This window comes from Esox lucius, chromosome 5 (genome assembly GCF_011004845.1).
Source record: "Esox lucius isolate fEsoLuc1 chromosome 5, fEsoLuc1.pri, whole genome shotgun sequence".
Taxonomy (NCBI): Eukaryota; Metazoa; Chordata; class Actinopteri; order Esociformes; family Esocidae; genus Esox; species Esox lucius.
This window is the reverse complement of record NC_047573.1, coordinates 5,656,124-5,671,844: the sequence shown is the minus strand read 5'-3', so window position 1 is coordinate 5,671,844 and position 15,721 is coordinate 5,656,124. Positions and strand designations below refer to the sequence as shown.

At 40.7% G+C, this 15,721-nt stretch overlaps 1 protein-coding gene across 2 annotated transcripts; it reads left to right on the top strand.

Annotated features, from left to right (window-relative positions):
* The first annotated feature begins 1,281 nt into the window (after window positions 1-1,281).
* Window positions 1,282-15,446, top strand: LOC105030748 (butyrophilin subfamily 2 member A1). Of its 2 annotated transcripts, XM_034292512.1 has the most exons (9): window positions 1,282-1,299; window positions 1,716-1,843; window positions 8,454-8,804; window positions 8,939-9,220; window positions 12,844-12,948; window positions 13,162-13,182; window positions 13,605-13,631; window positions 13,874-13,900; window positions 14,520-15,446. In XM_034292512.1, the coding sequence occupies exons 2-9, from the start codon at window positions 1,765-1,767 to the stop codon at window positions 15,050-15,052; spliced, it is 1,425 nt and encodes a 474-aa protein (XP_034148403.1). In that variant the 5' UTR covers window positions 1,282-1,299; window positions 1,716-1,764; the 3' UTR covers window positions 15,053-15,446. The 2 variants fall into 2 exon arrangements, with proteins under 2 accessions (XP_034148403.1, XP_034148404.1); XM_034292513.1 differs by lacking the exon at window positions 12,844-12,948.
* The last annotated feature ends 275 nt before the right edge of the window (window positions 15,447-15,721 follow it).

Here is a 15,721-nt window from a genome sequence, read left to right as displayed (position 1 = left end):
CATCTTTAATTGTGCTAATAAAACACAGTGCTTTCCAACACATCCAGAACGTATTGACTTATAGTGTTTTTTGTTATTGCTTTGCATGAATATAATCACTAAATCATGAATAAGGACATATTGCTGTAACTGGTTGTTATGCACCCCAACCGAGAAGCCTAGGGGGGATACTGTAAGCACAAGCACCTGTCCCTTAACCAAACAGTCAACTACATCTTGCTTAAGCGTCACTTTATTCATGTTCTTCGGAACCGAGAAACAGTAATGTTCCACGATTGTGGAAGTCAATCTTGCACCACACGTCAAGCTGGTCAAAAGACAGAGCCTCAATGAACTGCCTTAACACAGAACCACACATCCCTACCACATCCATGGCAACCACAAAACACAACACCGCAGTCCACAACATCAACATAATTCAAATCCTGGATGAACCCCCAAATATGTCACACACCCCAACCGATAAGCTCAGGGGAAAGCAAGGACGTAACACCAATACCCCAACGCTAATGCCAAGATAAATACAAACCACAAAATCCCAACCACAGCTTTGGAACTGCAGTGCAATCAATTCATTTAATCCAAAAGGAAAAAATGCATTCTATACAATAGAAACATGCAGAAGGGGAAAAACCTGGGCAGGGCCGCCTACTACTGTAAAGGAAATGAACGTAACATTGGTCAACAGTCACTCAGGGAGACAGGTTGGCCCTGACTAGTTCAAAAACAGGCTTGTGTGGGCCTACTTCTCAAATTGAGTTAGAAACGACATATTTCAATGTTCATAACATTTCCAATGTTGTATTTCAACTCCCCAAATAGAGACCATTATGAACAACAACCAATTATTATTTGTTTTAAGAAATCATTTACATCCGCGATGGGCAGTTTTAAATGTCTCTATCATTTTCTAGGACTTCACCAATGTATTGATTCCTGAAGAAAGAGAGCACTCACTGGAAGAGACAAGAAATACAGAACGTTCATCTTTCTAAGAGCATTTATTCCCTCTCACCAGCAACGGACTGGACTGAACCAAAACAACAATTGTTGAGGGGATTGGATGTTAAACTAGCCCTCTGTTGTTTTTGTAAACATATAAAGACTATAATATCCTGCCACTTTACATTGCGACAATCATTTCATATTATTCAAGTATATTATGGCATATGGTTGAGGGAGTCGAATTGATCTGTCTTTAATATTGTGTGACACCCCCCCCCCGATATGTGTGAGCCTGCGTGTGGTTGACTGTTATTCAACGTCACTATCATTTGCACTCAACGGGCTGTAAGGAATGTAAGTATTTTTATTTACATTTCATAAATGTGCATAATATTAGCCTTTCCTTATCTGCTTTTATTTATATAAAACCAAGTCTTTACAGAGCAGAGTCAATAATAGCATATTTAGGGCTATCATAATCCATCATAAAAAGTTGAAATGGCGAACAGTTAATTGCCATGTTGTTTAATTATTCTAAAGTAGTTTGTTTAAAAAAAAATACTGCAAAACCAAATTAAATTGTATATTTTGTTTTAGAAACTATTAATTATATTAAATATATTCAGTTGTTTAAAAAATGCATTCAGTATATGCAATGTTACATATAGCATTAACAAACCTAAAACAACATATTTTAAAGACCGTTAGGAAGTTGTAGTCAGTTGGTTCTATAGGTTCATATTTTTTTATGTTTAAACTTTATGTTTCAGTTTCTTTGATAATTCAACTCTGTTAGACCAACCGTCTCCTTCAAGACTAATGGTGACTGGACCAGATAGTCTGGGTGTGACTCTGATGACTCTGCTGATTCTCCTCCACAGTTTCACCTCTAAGTCTGGTAACTAGTCATTACTTATCTGTGTGTGTGTGTGTGTGTGTGTGTGTTTGTGCTCAGGGGTGTAGGCACATGGTGGGCCTGCATAATCTTGGCAGGCATCCCATATTTGAGTGGCAGCTATCTGTCTTGCTCCATTTACACTGCAGTAACACTCAGCCAGGAATTCTGGCAATGCTCTGCCTAGCATTTTCATTACATTCAGCAACTTTTGGATGTAGGCACAACCCAAGCAATACTTTTGAAATATTTAAATACTTTTTCTGTGAAGATATTAAGTAACCAATTGTAGTTGAGAAAAAGTAGCCTGTTTCATTATGGACTAAGGTAACAGGTTCATCTCCACCACTGACCGACTACACCCACCTTCATTTTAGGAACATTTTATTTCTTTGTGTTTTAGGAAAACAGATTTCTCTTTAGTAAGCTGAGACATCATTGATGCTACACAGGCACTCCTCACTCACCATTCACTTCTAGAAAGTACCGTTTACACCTGGTTTGGAGACAGGAATGAACCATTTCATGGTGGGGGGGTAACTATTTCGAGTGTAGGCGGTGCAGTTGCACCTGGGTCAGCGGTCGGGGGGGGGCTGTGCTTGGCCTCTGTTATAAGATATAGGATAAGTGGATAGGTTAATAATTAAAGGGTTTAGTTTTTAGTTTTTATACCCAATGTTATAAATTATTTTAGGGCCCTTGTCAGTCGAACACTGCGCCAAATACCCGTTTCGTAGTCCTAGTTATCTCTTACGAATGTTGCCAATTCCAGGTCAGTCGTGAGAACTACTGTCTTTAATTACTCAGCAATCCAAAGCCGGTTTATGTCGCGACTTTTCACAAAGAGGAACCGCAAAGGACCTATTAACAGTCAAGAACAGTTAGAATCCTGACTGGCAACAGCTCCAGCATGGGACATTCTTCTACTCTTCCATACTTCTAAGGAAACCCCACCACTGGGCATTAGGACACATCGTGACACACAAACCTCACCACTGCTACAACCCCAACCCCCTGCTGTGAGGAATTAACATATCAGTGGAGAACAGATTGTGACTGGAAATGATTCCAGACCTTGACTTTTAACGAGTCCACCAGTAAAGACATTAGGATATTTCACAACCTTTACTGCTACCTTTACACCAATAATCTGGAATCGCAATTTGAATGTGCATTTTCAAAATCGCAGAAAGCTGGGATTTGGGCTTTTTATTTCATTTTTATGTTCAATCAAAATAAGATTTTTTACTGGTGCGATATCATATTCGTATTTGTATACAATTTGTTAGGAGTTGATTTTAGAATCTGTTTGCCTTAAAAATAATAATTCAGATTATTATTATAAAGGTTGTAGCAGAGGCGTCGCTAGGATCACAATACATCCGGGGCTTAGCCCACTACCCCTCCCCGCCCGGGACAGAATGTACACGGGGAAAAGTAAATGTACATGCTAGCGGCCTATACATCTACATTTTCATAATGCGCGATCGGAATTATAGATGAATAGATCAGGGGGTATTGTTTATTGTTGTAATTTTTGGTCAATTTGAGATCCGGGGCTATTCATAAAAGATTCAGGGCTATTCATAAAATAACCCGGGGGCTTTAGCCCAGGACGCCCAGGCCTAACGAAGTCACTGGGTTGGAGTCTGTCAAGCAAACGGCACAATTCGCTTGCCACGATTAAGGCTCGCTGTTAAAAAGAGGAAGAGGATCGATTAAGAAAACGAACCCAGAGGACAATGAGATCATAGTAACGTCTCTGGTGTCGCATATCATTACTTCTCTCTTTGTGTATATTAGCTATTTTACTTAATATGTCAGCAGACATGGATTGTTATTTCAGGGACACATACCTACCCTGTTATATATGTATTGGTTTGTATAAAGTATTGTGGCGACCCTGTATTTCTGTAAAGAGCATTCCTTTAAGCTCTGTTCATGTGTTCATGTTTATGTATTAATGTATTTCTTATTAAGTGGGCTGGGTCTTAAATTTGGGTGGGGCAGTTAATCCACGTCCCACTGGTAGTTGGCAGCTCTGGAGGGCTTGTTGGGACAGCAGGGGTGTGTCTAGGGTTCCGGCCGCAGTTTATATAAGGTGCGGTTTTGGGGTGCATAGTTCTCTTTTTGCTCCACTAAACTGGACTACGGGCAGGCCAGTTAAGCATCCAGACTCTTTTATTACAGAGTCATGCTGTTGTAATATGTGCAGGATGTGGTTTTGTATTGTCTTGCTGAAATAAGCAAGGCTTTCCCTGAAAAATATGTAATCTGGGTGGAAGCATATGTTGCTCCAAAACCTATATATTGTTCAAAATTAATGGTGCCCTCACAGATGGGCAAGTCACCCATGCCATGTGCATTAATGCACCCCCATACCATGGCTTTTGAGCTATGCACTGAAAACAAACCCGATGGTCCCTCTCCTCTTTAGTCTAAAGGATGAGGCATCCATGATGATTTTGATTTGTCAGACAAAAGGACAGTTTTCCACTTTCCATCTTAAATTAGCTTGGGTCGGGAGAAGGTGGTGGCATTTCTGGATATTGTTTATATGTGGTTTCTTCTTTGCAAGGTAGAGTTTAACTTGCATTTGTGGATGCAGCGACGTACTGTGTTCACAATGGTTTTCACAGGTGTTCCTGATCCCATTCAGTGATTTCCATGACAGAATTGTGTCTATTTTTAATGCAGTGCCGTCTGAGGGCCCAAAGATCAGGGCCATTCAGTTTTGGTTTTCGGCCTTGTCCCTTGCGTACAGCGATTTCGCCAGATTCTCTGAATTGTTTTATTATATTATGTTCTGTAGATTATGAGATCCCCTAAGTCTTTGTAATTTTACGTTGAGAAACATTATTCTTAAATATTCTGCACTAAAGGTGAAAACCTTCCCATCTTTACTTCTGAAAGACTCATCCTCTCTAGGATGGTCTTTTTTATACCCAGTTATGTTACTGAACTGTTGTCAATCAACATAATTAATTGTGAGATGTTCCACCAGGTTATATTTTTTCTTTTACAGTCTTTTGTTGCCCCTATGCCAGCTTTTTTTTTAACATTTTGCTGGCATCAAATTCAAAGTTGACATATATTTTTCAATAAACAATAACATTTCTCAGTTTCAACATTTGACATGTTGTCTGTGTACTATTGTCTATTGAATATAGGTTTTAAATGATTTTTGCATAATTGTTTCCATTACATTTTACACAGTGTCCCAAATGTATGGGAAACTGGGTTGTAAAGAAAATAAGTTATCACTCAAGTCAAGTCAAATTTATTTATAAAGCACATTTAAAAACAACTTATGCTGGACAGTCAAAACATATAGCCAACGAAACATATTTATAGGACATGACAAACATAAACAGAACTTCCTACCCATTTGAAGACCAAAAAGCTAAAGAAAAAAGATATGTCTTAAGGTGGAATTTAAAAACGTTGCTTCTAGTAAAGGACCTAATATCTAAAGGTAGGCTGTTCCACAACTTTGGAGCAGCAACAGAAAAAGCACGATCTCCTTTAAACTTCAAACGTGACCGTGGAACGCACAAAAGCAGTTTGTTGGACAACTTAAGGGTCCTTGAGGAAGAGTGCTGGCTGAGGAGGTCTGACATATAGGAGGGTTCTGATCCATGTAGGGTATTAAAAACAAATAAAAGAACCTTAAAATCAATCCTATATTTAACAGGTAGCCAGTGGAAAGAGGAAAGTACAGCAGTGATGCTTTCTCTCTCTTTGGTACTAGTTAAAAACCTAGCAGCTACATTTTGAACAAGCTGAAGGCAGGACAAGGTAGACTGACAGATTCCCATATATAAAGAGTTACAATAGTCCAGACGGAAGTGGCCCGGAATTGGAAAAAGCTGCCTCTGACAACAGCATTTAATTCTTTATCAAATTTGAGGCATGGTTGTTGGTGCCAGACGGGCCAGTATGAGTATTTCACAATCTGCTCAGTTACTGGGATTTTCATGCACAATCATTTCTAGGGTTTACAAAGAATGGTGTGAAAAGGGAAAAACATCCAGTATTGGCAGTCCTGTGAGCGAAAATGCCTTGTTGATGCTAGAGGTCAGAGGAGAATGGGCCGACTGATTCAAGCTGATAGAAGAGCAACTTTGACTGAAATAACCACTCGTTACAACCGAGGTATGCAGCAAAGCATTTGTGAAGCCACAACACGCACAACCTTGAGGCGGATAGGCTACAAGAGCAGAAGACCCCACCGGGTACCATTCATCTCCACCAGAAATAGGAAAAAGAGACAATTTGCACAAGCTCACCAAAATTGGACAGTTGGAGACTGGAAGAATGTTGCCTGGTCTGATGAGTCTCGATTTCTGTTGAGACATTCAGATGGTAGAGTCAGAATTTGGCGTAAACAGAATGATAACATGGATCCATCATGCCTTGCAGGCAGGCTGCTGGTGGTGGTGTAATGGTGTGGGGGATGTTTTCTTGGCACACTTTAGGCCCCTTAGTGCCAATTGGGCATCGTTTAAATGCCACGGCCTACCTGAGCATTGTTTCTGACCATGTCCATCCCTTTATGACCACCATGTACCCATCCTCTGATAACTACTTCCAGCAGGATAATGCACCATGTCACAAAGCTCGAATCATTTCAAATTGGTTTCTTGAACATGACAATGAGTTCACTGTACTGAAATGGCCCGCACAGTCACCAGATCTCAACCCAATAGAGCATCTTTGGGATGTGGTGGAACGGGAGCTTCGTGCCCTGGATGTGCATCCCACAAATCTCCATCAACTGCAAGATGCTATCCTATCAATATGGGCCAACATTTCTAAAGAATGCTTTCAGCACCTTGTTGAATCAATGCCACGTAGAATTAAGGCAGTTCTGAAGGCGAAAGGGGGTCAAACACAGTATTAGTATGGTGTTCCTAATAATCCTTTAGGTGAATGTATACATTGTTGGTTAGTGGCCCTAAGTTAGAGAATGATTTCAGGGATATATTTTCATACATTTTCAGGGGGAGGTACAACTGAGTGTCATTAGCGTAGCAATGGGAAAATGTTATATTTCTGAAAGATGGAGCCCAAGGCATATATAATGAGAATAAGATAGGGCCTAGGACAGAGCCTTGAGGTACCCCACAGGTGATTGATGCAGAAGAGGAGAAGAAGTTCCCAATATTTACAGAAAATGTCCACTCAGACCGTTTAAGGCACTGACATAGTTTGGTGACGCCTTGCTGGGTTGCAAGCTTACACGCCCCCACCCAGGAAGAAAAATGAATATGTGGCACATTGGCATTTAATGTGCCGTAAATTAACAATCCACCTGACGTCTGACTGTGATAACAGCATAGAAACACAATATAAAATAAAAATTTAAAATAATATTATGATAGAGGCCAAGCATATGGAGCCAAATTGAGCTCAAATGTATTGACTGTACGAAAAGAAAAATTTAACTGAAATATTTCATAGTACGAAAAAACTAAATTCAGTCTTATGAAAAAAATATATTCAAGTTAGGAAAAAGTGTATGCTAAAATAATTAAATAGATTTTCGTGTCCAACCTTAAAATGTCTTTGTTCAAACATGTTTTTTCCACTTTCGCTTCTTCTTATGATGACAATTTCTTTCCACCTTCGTTCGAATCATTTTTTGAATTGAATTTTCGCACCTGATTAGCCATGAATCACACCAATCACACGCCTTTCCATGCACTGCTTTCCCAATGCAATCTGTGGAGAGAAGTTTAAGAATTGTGTAAGGTAGGCTACATGTGTACATTTAAACAGAATAATAAACTGGTCAGAGACACAGATATTGATGAAAGATTAACATGTTGTGTAGATGTGTTTGTGTCTCTGTGGTTATATCAGAGTCTGTTCTGTAGATGTGGTTGTGTCTCTCTGGTTATATCAGAGTCTGTTGTGTAGATGTGGTTGTGTCTCTCTGGTTATAACAGAGTCTGTTTTGTAGATGTGGTTGTGTCTCTGGTTATAACAGTCTGTTCTGTAGATGTGGTTGTTCTCTCTGGTTATAACAATGTCTGTTCTGTAGATGTGGTTGTGTCTCTCTGGTTATAACAGTCTGTTGTGTAGATGTGGTTGTGTCTCTCTGGTTATAACAGAGTCTGTTCTGTAGATGAGGTTATGTCTCTCTGGTTAAATCAGTCTGTTCTATAGATGTGGTTGTTCTCTCTGGTTGTATCAGAGTCTGTTGTGTCTCTGTTTATAACAGTGTCTCAGTCCTCATCACCTCTGTCTCTGTCCTCATCACCTCTGTCTCTGTCCTCATCACCTCTGTCTCTGTCCTCATCATCTCTGTCTCTGTCCTCATCACCTCTGTCTCTGTCCTCATCATCTCTGTCTCTGTCTTCATCATCTCTGTCTCACACATTGACATTTTACCAGAATCAGGGTGTAGACTTATTCAGTTTTAATCTGTAATAATCTTAGTAACAATGTGAGTTTAAGAAATTGCTTATTTGTTTGAATTTTTTTTTTTCCTTGATTTTACCTGTGGAGGCAGAAAACAAAATGTTTAGGAATTGTATTTTACCTGTCTGACATTATTGACTGTTGCTCATACAGTAACTGTATTTTCATGTATGTATTTTCTCTTCAGTGAAGTTTGAGGTTCTGGGTCCAACTGAACCCATTGTTTCTGTGGCTGGTGATGACATCATTCTGCCCTGTTACCTCAAACCCAACATCAGTGTTGAGGACATGACAGTGGACTGGATGAACCTGGACTACATAGATGAACGTGTCTATCGTTACCAAAATGGAAGAATCATAGAAGTGGATCAGATTCCCTCCTATAGAGGAAGAACATCACTGTTTAAAGAGGAACTGTGGAGGGGAAACACCTCTTTAAAACTGACCAGGGTACAAGGCTCTGATGAAGGACAGTATAAATGCTTTATTAAGTCACAGAACTGGTATGATGACATGAATATCCAAGTCCTGGTTAAAGGTGAGATTTATGTTGGAAAATGTCATTGTAAATGTCACTTTTACCACATTATATTGGCTATTACCACTTTCTTTTATATTACTGTATGAGTCTGTTGTTGTCAGTTATCATCCAGTCTGTCTGTGTGTCTGTAGCTGTAGGATCCAGGCCAGTGGTGTCCATTGAAGGACACAGAGAGGGAGGGATGGGTCTGGTGTGTCAATCTGAAGGCTGGCACCCTGAACCTGATCTGGTGTGGCTGGACAGTAAAGGAGTCAGTCTCTCTGCTGGACCTGCTGAGACACACAGATACTTTAAGGGATTCTACACAATCAAACAACATGTCATTGTCCAAGAGACTGACACCAACCTCTTTACCTGTAGAGTCCTACAAAGACAAATCAATGAGGAGGTGGAGACAGAGGTTCACATCCCCAGTGAGTTACACAATATAATCAATGAGGAGGTGGAGACAGAGGTTCACATCCCTAGTGAGTTACACAATATAATCAATGAGGAGGTGGAGACAGAGGTTCACATCCCTAGTGAGTAATACAATATAATCAATGAGGAGGTGGAGACAGAGGTTCACATCCCTAGTGAGTATTACAATATAAGCAATGAGGAGATGGAGACAGAGGTTCACATCCCTAGTGAGTAATACAATATTATCAATGAGGAGGTGGAGACAGAGGTTCACATCCCTAGTGAGTAACGCAATATAATCAGTGAGGAGGTGGAGACAGAGGATCACATCCCTAGTGAGTAATACAATATAATCAATGAGGAGGTGGAGACAGAGGTTCACATCCCTAGTGAGTAACACAATATAATCAATGAGGAGGTGGAGACAGAGGTTCACATGCCTAGTGAGTAACACAACATAGTATTTTATAGATGACATCGAAAACTGAAGATATTTCCATGTTTTAATGGTTCCAGTTTTTATCGAAATATACGGTTTCATGTGTAGACCATCGCGCTTCCTCCATGTTTGACAGTTGGGTTCACCCTGTCTATTTTTCTTGGCATCTTAGCAATGGCATTCCTACTGCCTTTCACCCTGTCAAACCTGCAGCTCTTCTCTTCACGGTTGAAACTGAAATTTGTTAACTTCGACCAGTTTTAAGCTGTTCCTGAAGCTGTTGTCCAGTGAGATGCCTATTACGCAAGCTTATGACTCTCAGAAACTTGTCTTCTGATTCTGTTTTGGCTTTGGGTCTGCCTCTTCCTGTCAGATTTTCCTCCAGTTTCTAAGTGCCTTTTGATGGATTATGCCATTCAAAGCCATTATTATATCTATTTAGTTCTTGGTGTTCACCCGCATCTCACAGGTTATTGTGTCTATGTATGTTTGAGACTGTGTGGTGCCGTGCTCGTAGATAGATAAAGTCAAGAAATAAGACATTCATATAAATATAAATAACCATGGTGGCCCCTGCACCCTCTCCTGTCCAGGTGGCTAGGAGGATTGTAAGGCTTTGCCAGTGACTTGGAGGATTGTAAGGTTTTGCCAGGGACTGGGAGGGTTGTCAGGTTTTACCAGGGACTGGTAGGGTTGTCAGGTTTTGCCAAGGAACTGGGAGGGTAGTCAGGTTTTGCCAGGGAACTGGGAGGGTTGTCAGGTTTTGCCAGGGGGCTGGGAGGATTGTAAGGTTCTGCCAGGGGGCTGGGAGGATTGTCAGGTTCTGCCAGCAGACTGGGACGATTGTCAGGTTCTGCTAGGGAGCTGGGAAGCTTGTCAGGTTCTGCTAGGAAGCTGGGAGGCTTGTCGAGTTCTGCCAGGGAGCTGGGAGGTTTGTCAAGTTCTGCCAGGGCGCTGAAGATTACCTTGAGCTACTCTCGTGCATCTGCACAGGCCCCTGCTGATTTTCACAAATAAAGTCCTCATACCCTGTTGGCAAGAGAAAGGAGACACCAGCAGACAAGTATAGCATCTCACAAAAGTGAGTACACCCCTCACATTTTTGTAAATATTTGATTATATATTTTTATGTGACAACCCTGAAGAAATGACACTTAGCTACAATGTAAAGTACTGAGTGTTCAGCTTGTATTACAGTGTAAATTTGCTGTCCCACAAAATAACACAACACACAACCATTAATGTCTAAACTGCTGGCAACCAAAGTGAGTATACCCCTAAGTGAAAATGTCTAAATTGGGCAACATTTTGTGTGGTCAATATTATTCTCCAGCACTGCCTTAACCCTCTTGGGCATGGAGTTCACCAGAGCTTCACAGGTTGCCACTGGAGTACTCTTCCACTCCTCCATGACGACATCAAGGAGCTGGTGGATGTTAGAGACCTTGGGCTCCTCCACCTTCCATTTGAGGATGCCCCACAGATGCTCAATAGGGTTTAGGTCTGGAGACATGCTTGCCTAGTCCATCACCTTTACCCTCAGCTTCGTTAGCAAGGCAGTGGTTGTCTTGGAGGTGTGTTTGGGTTTGTTATCATGTTGGAATACTGCCCTGCGGCCCAGTCTCCAAAAGGAGGGGATCATGCTCTGCGTCAGTATGTCACAGTACATGTTGGCATTCATGTTTCCCTCCGTGAACTGTAGCTCCTCAGTGCCAGCAACACTCATGCAGCCCCAGACCATGACACTCCCACCACCATGCTTGACTGTAGGCAAGACACACTTGTCTTTGTACTTCTCACCTGGTTGCTGACACACACGCTTGACACCATCTGAACCAAATTAGTTTATCTTGGTCTCATCAGACCACAGGACATAGTTCCAGTAAACCATGTCTTTAGTCTGCTTGTCTTCAGCAAACTGTTTGCCGACTTTCTTGTGCGTCATCTTTAGAATAAGCTTCCTTCTGGGACGACAGCCATGCAGACCAATGATGATGATGAATGATGCAGTGTGCGGCGTATGGTCTGAGCACTGACAGGCTGACCCCCCACCCCTTTAACCTCTGCAGCAATGCTGGCAGGACTTATACGTCTATTTCCCAAAGACAACCTCTGGATATGACGCTGAGCATGTGCACACAACGTCCTTGGTCGACCATGGCGAGGCCTGTTCTGAATGGAACCTGTCCTGTTAAACCGCTGTATGGTCTTGGCTACCGTGCTGCCGCTCAGTTTCAGGGTATTGGCAATCTTCTTATAGCCTAGGCCATCTTTATGTAGAGCAACATTTCCTTTCAGATCCTCAGAGTTCTTTGCCATGAGGTTCCATGTTGAACATTCAGTGACCAGTATGAGGGAGTGTGAGAGTGATTACACCAAATTTAACACACCTGCTCCCCATTCACACCTGAGACCTTGTAACACTAACGAGTCACATGACACCGGGAAGGGAAAACGGCTAATTGGGCCCAATTTGGACATTTTCACTTAGGGGTATACTCACATTGTGTCTCGGGCCCAGAGCTTTGCCTGCATCTCCCAACAGTGTCACTGGGAGACACATAAGTTAAGGACAGGATGTGTTCAGGGCCCTGTAGGGCATTTCATTAACAAAAAAAAGGGAGGGGAGGTAAGAAATCCATCTGAAAGGACAAACCCCTTTTATTGTCCTTGTCTCAGGGGAGGCTTCCTGGTGGGGGTTTGGGAGGAATGGGTGCTGGTGGTTGTAACTTTGTCTGACTCTGCACCCTCCATCTCCTGGACATCTTTCTCCAACTCCATCTTACAGGCTTTTCTTGTTCATTTGATCCATTTAATGAGGGAATATCTAATAGAAGATTACTGTTCCATTCCTCCACTAGAGTTCTAGAGACTCGTAGAATCTATAATAAGGCCCATTGAAGCTGTTCTGGGGGCCCATTACCTTACTGGAACAATTTATGGAGGATCATCCTTTACTTTGTCCCCCATCTGTATGTATACAGTTCCAGTTCCACCAGTAGCTAGGTTGGTGTGTCAAAACATTTGACTGGTATTCTGTATAATCTATAAATTGTATATTTTAATGTACAATATATATTTTAAAGAAAGTTGTTGACAACAAGTAAAGGATAATTAAATATCTTATTGAACACACTCGTTTCTGTGAGATATATATTAATAACCCTGTTAATGTCTGTTCATTTGTGTGTTTAGGTGAGTTGTTTGATTACACAACTCCATGGAGGCGGTCCTTCATTGTGTCATGTTGTTTGGGTGTCATCACTGTGATTGGCTTAGCTCTGGCTGTCTACTACATCAGTAAGAGAGATTATGAGATCAACAAATATTTTTCTATAAAAAAAACACAGGTGTGACCATAGGTGAACTCCAACAACAGCAGGGTCAGTAGTGTTTTAGTGTCTGTAACCCAGATTACTCACTAATGACTGTAAGGATTTGATAAACAGACTACATCTACTGGTTGACATGTTTATGATGTTTTCACTGTCTTCTATCTACTCTACATTACAGATGACCTCAGGAGGAAAAATGGTTAGTAATATCACACACACACACACACACATGTATAAATAATATTGACATAAAGAAATATTTAATCTGCAGATTATGTAAAGAAAAACTGGAGTCCAAGTTTTGTGTTTACACTACAGTATCTGCAGATATGTATTTTTTATATTACAGGTGTGACCATAGGTGAACTCCAACAACAGCTGGGTACGTAGTGTTTTAGTGTCTGTAACCCAGATTACACAGTAATGAATGTAATGATTTACTAAACAGACTACATCTACTGGTTGACATGTTTATGATGTTCTCACTGTCTTCTATCTACTCTGTATTACAGATGACCTCAGGAGGAAAAATGGTTAGTAATATCACACACACACACACACACACACACACACACACACATATAAATAATATTGATATTAAAAAAATATTTTTATCTGCAGATTATGTAAAGAAAAACTGGAGTCCAGGTAAAGAAAAATACTTCTAACATCATTACTGTGTTTCTCTTCTGAAAACCATCTTTTCAAATTAACTTCTCTCTGTATGAAACTATTTTTTATTGCTATTTAAAAAATAAGAAATGGAGAATATGCTATGTTACAAAAGCTGCAACGTCTGTTATGTAAACTAAACATTAAAGTAATATGTACGCTTAGTTTTGATGTCTGGATTACACAAAACAAATGAACACAGTAATAATCTTTTTCAGATTTTGAACTCTCAAGAAGACATACGGGTCAGTTTGTTTCTCCACCAGAGTTCCTATATGACTTTATTTAAGGAGTTATACTGACCTGTGGAGTATTAATCTTTCTTAACTTTATCTAAATGTTGTACATTGATCATCAGCCATGTGTTTTTGACAGCTGTCAGCTTTGTCAAATAAGAAAGCATAATATATTAACATGAAAGGTGACCACTAATACTGGATGTTCTGTAATCTCTACCTAAACCACACATGAACCACTAATACTGGATGTTCTGTAATCTCTACCTAAACCACACATGAACCACTAATACTGGATGTTCTGTTATCTCTACCTAAACCACACATGAACCACTAATACTGGATGTTCTGTAATCTCTACCTAAACCACACATGAACCACTAATACTGGATGTTCTGTTATCTCTACCTAAACCACACATGAACCACTAATACTGGATGTTCTGTTATCTCTACCTAAACCACACATGAACCACTAATACTGGATGTTCTGTTATCTCTACCTAAACCACACATGAACCACTAATACTGGAAGACTCATGTGTCAGAGATCAACACAGTAAATGTTGTCCTCCACTGATGTTGATGTCATGATGTCATTGTATTTATCATAGTGTTTCTCTCCACAGTGGATGTGACTCTAGACCCTGATACTGCACATCCACGACTCATCCTCTCTGATGACGGGAAACAAGTGAGACTTGGAAACATAAAACAGGATCTCCCTGACAACCCAAAGAGGTTTACATGTTATCCCAGGGTCCTGTGCAAGAAGGGCTTCTCCTCAGGGAGATTCTACTATGAGGTTCAGGTGAAGGAGAAGACTAGATGGATTTTGGGAGTGGCCAGAGAGTCAGTTGACAGGATGGCGGGGATATTGACACCTGATGGTGGATACTGGGCTATGAGGCTGAAGGACAGAGAGTATTGGGCTCTCGATGTCACCCATTTCCTCCTCCCTCTGAGAGAGGAGCCCCAGAAGGTGGGGGTGTTTGTGGATTATGAGGAGGGACAGGTCTCCTTCTTCAACGTGGAGGCCAGGTCTCATATCTACTCATTCACTGAACAAACCTTCAATGAGAAACTTCATCCATTCTTCTACACTGGTTGTGACTCAGCTCCACTGGTCATGTGTCCTGTAGATGTCTCTGACCTGTTTTAAATCAATCCATGATTGTGAACATTTGACAAGACACTGAAATATGAGAACATTTTTGTGAGACCTTTGAAGTTTCTCATGGCCATACTTATAACAGGGTTTGTTAAGTCTCTGTTCTGTTGTGTGTTTCTATCAGCAGCAAATGTTTAAATGTGTAAATACTCATTTGTTAAAAACCTTCATTTGTAATCTGACAGACTATTATACTACTTCATCATTGGTCATCCATCTATATCCCATCTGGTTCACTCCATTAAGTTCATACAATATACAATACTTATATTTAGCTTCTCTTTAATTCAGATTTGATAGATACATACACTACCCCAAAAAATTAAGGGAACACATAATCATCACAGTATAACACCAAGTCAATTAAACTTCAGGGATATCAATCTGTCCAGTTAGGAAGCATAAGCGATTGTGAATCATTGTCACCTGTATTGGTGCATAAGAAAGTGACTACAGGTGCACTGGACAGGGAACAGCAAGACAACCCCCAAAAAGGGAATTGTTTTCCAGGTGGTGGCCAAAGACAATTCCACTCTCCTTATCCTTCCTGACTGATTCTTCTCTAGCTCTGCTAGTGTCCTTATCACTACTGGTAGCATGAGGCGGTACCTGCAGCCCATTGCACAGGTTGTCCAGCTCCTCCTGGAGGGCACTTACATA

What these genes read in the sequence shown, in the direction of transcription:
- LOC105030748 (XM_034292512.1), top strand. Translation starts at nt 1,765, where the DNA reads ATGGTGACTGGACCAGATAGTCTGGGTGTGACTCTGATGACTCTGCTG. An exon ending in TATCCAAGTCCTGGTTAAAG is followed by an intron (nt 8,805 to 8,938) that starts GTGAGATTTATG and finishes GTGTGTCTGTAG; the next exon opens with CTGTAGGATCCAGGCCAGTG. An exon ending in AAAGAAAAACTGGAGTCCAG is followed by an intron (nt 13,632 to 13,873) that starts GTAAAGAAAAAT and finishes AATCTTTTTCAG; the next exon opens with ATTTTGAACTCTCAAGAAGA.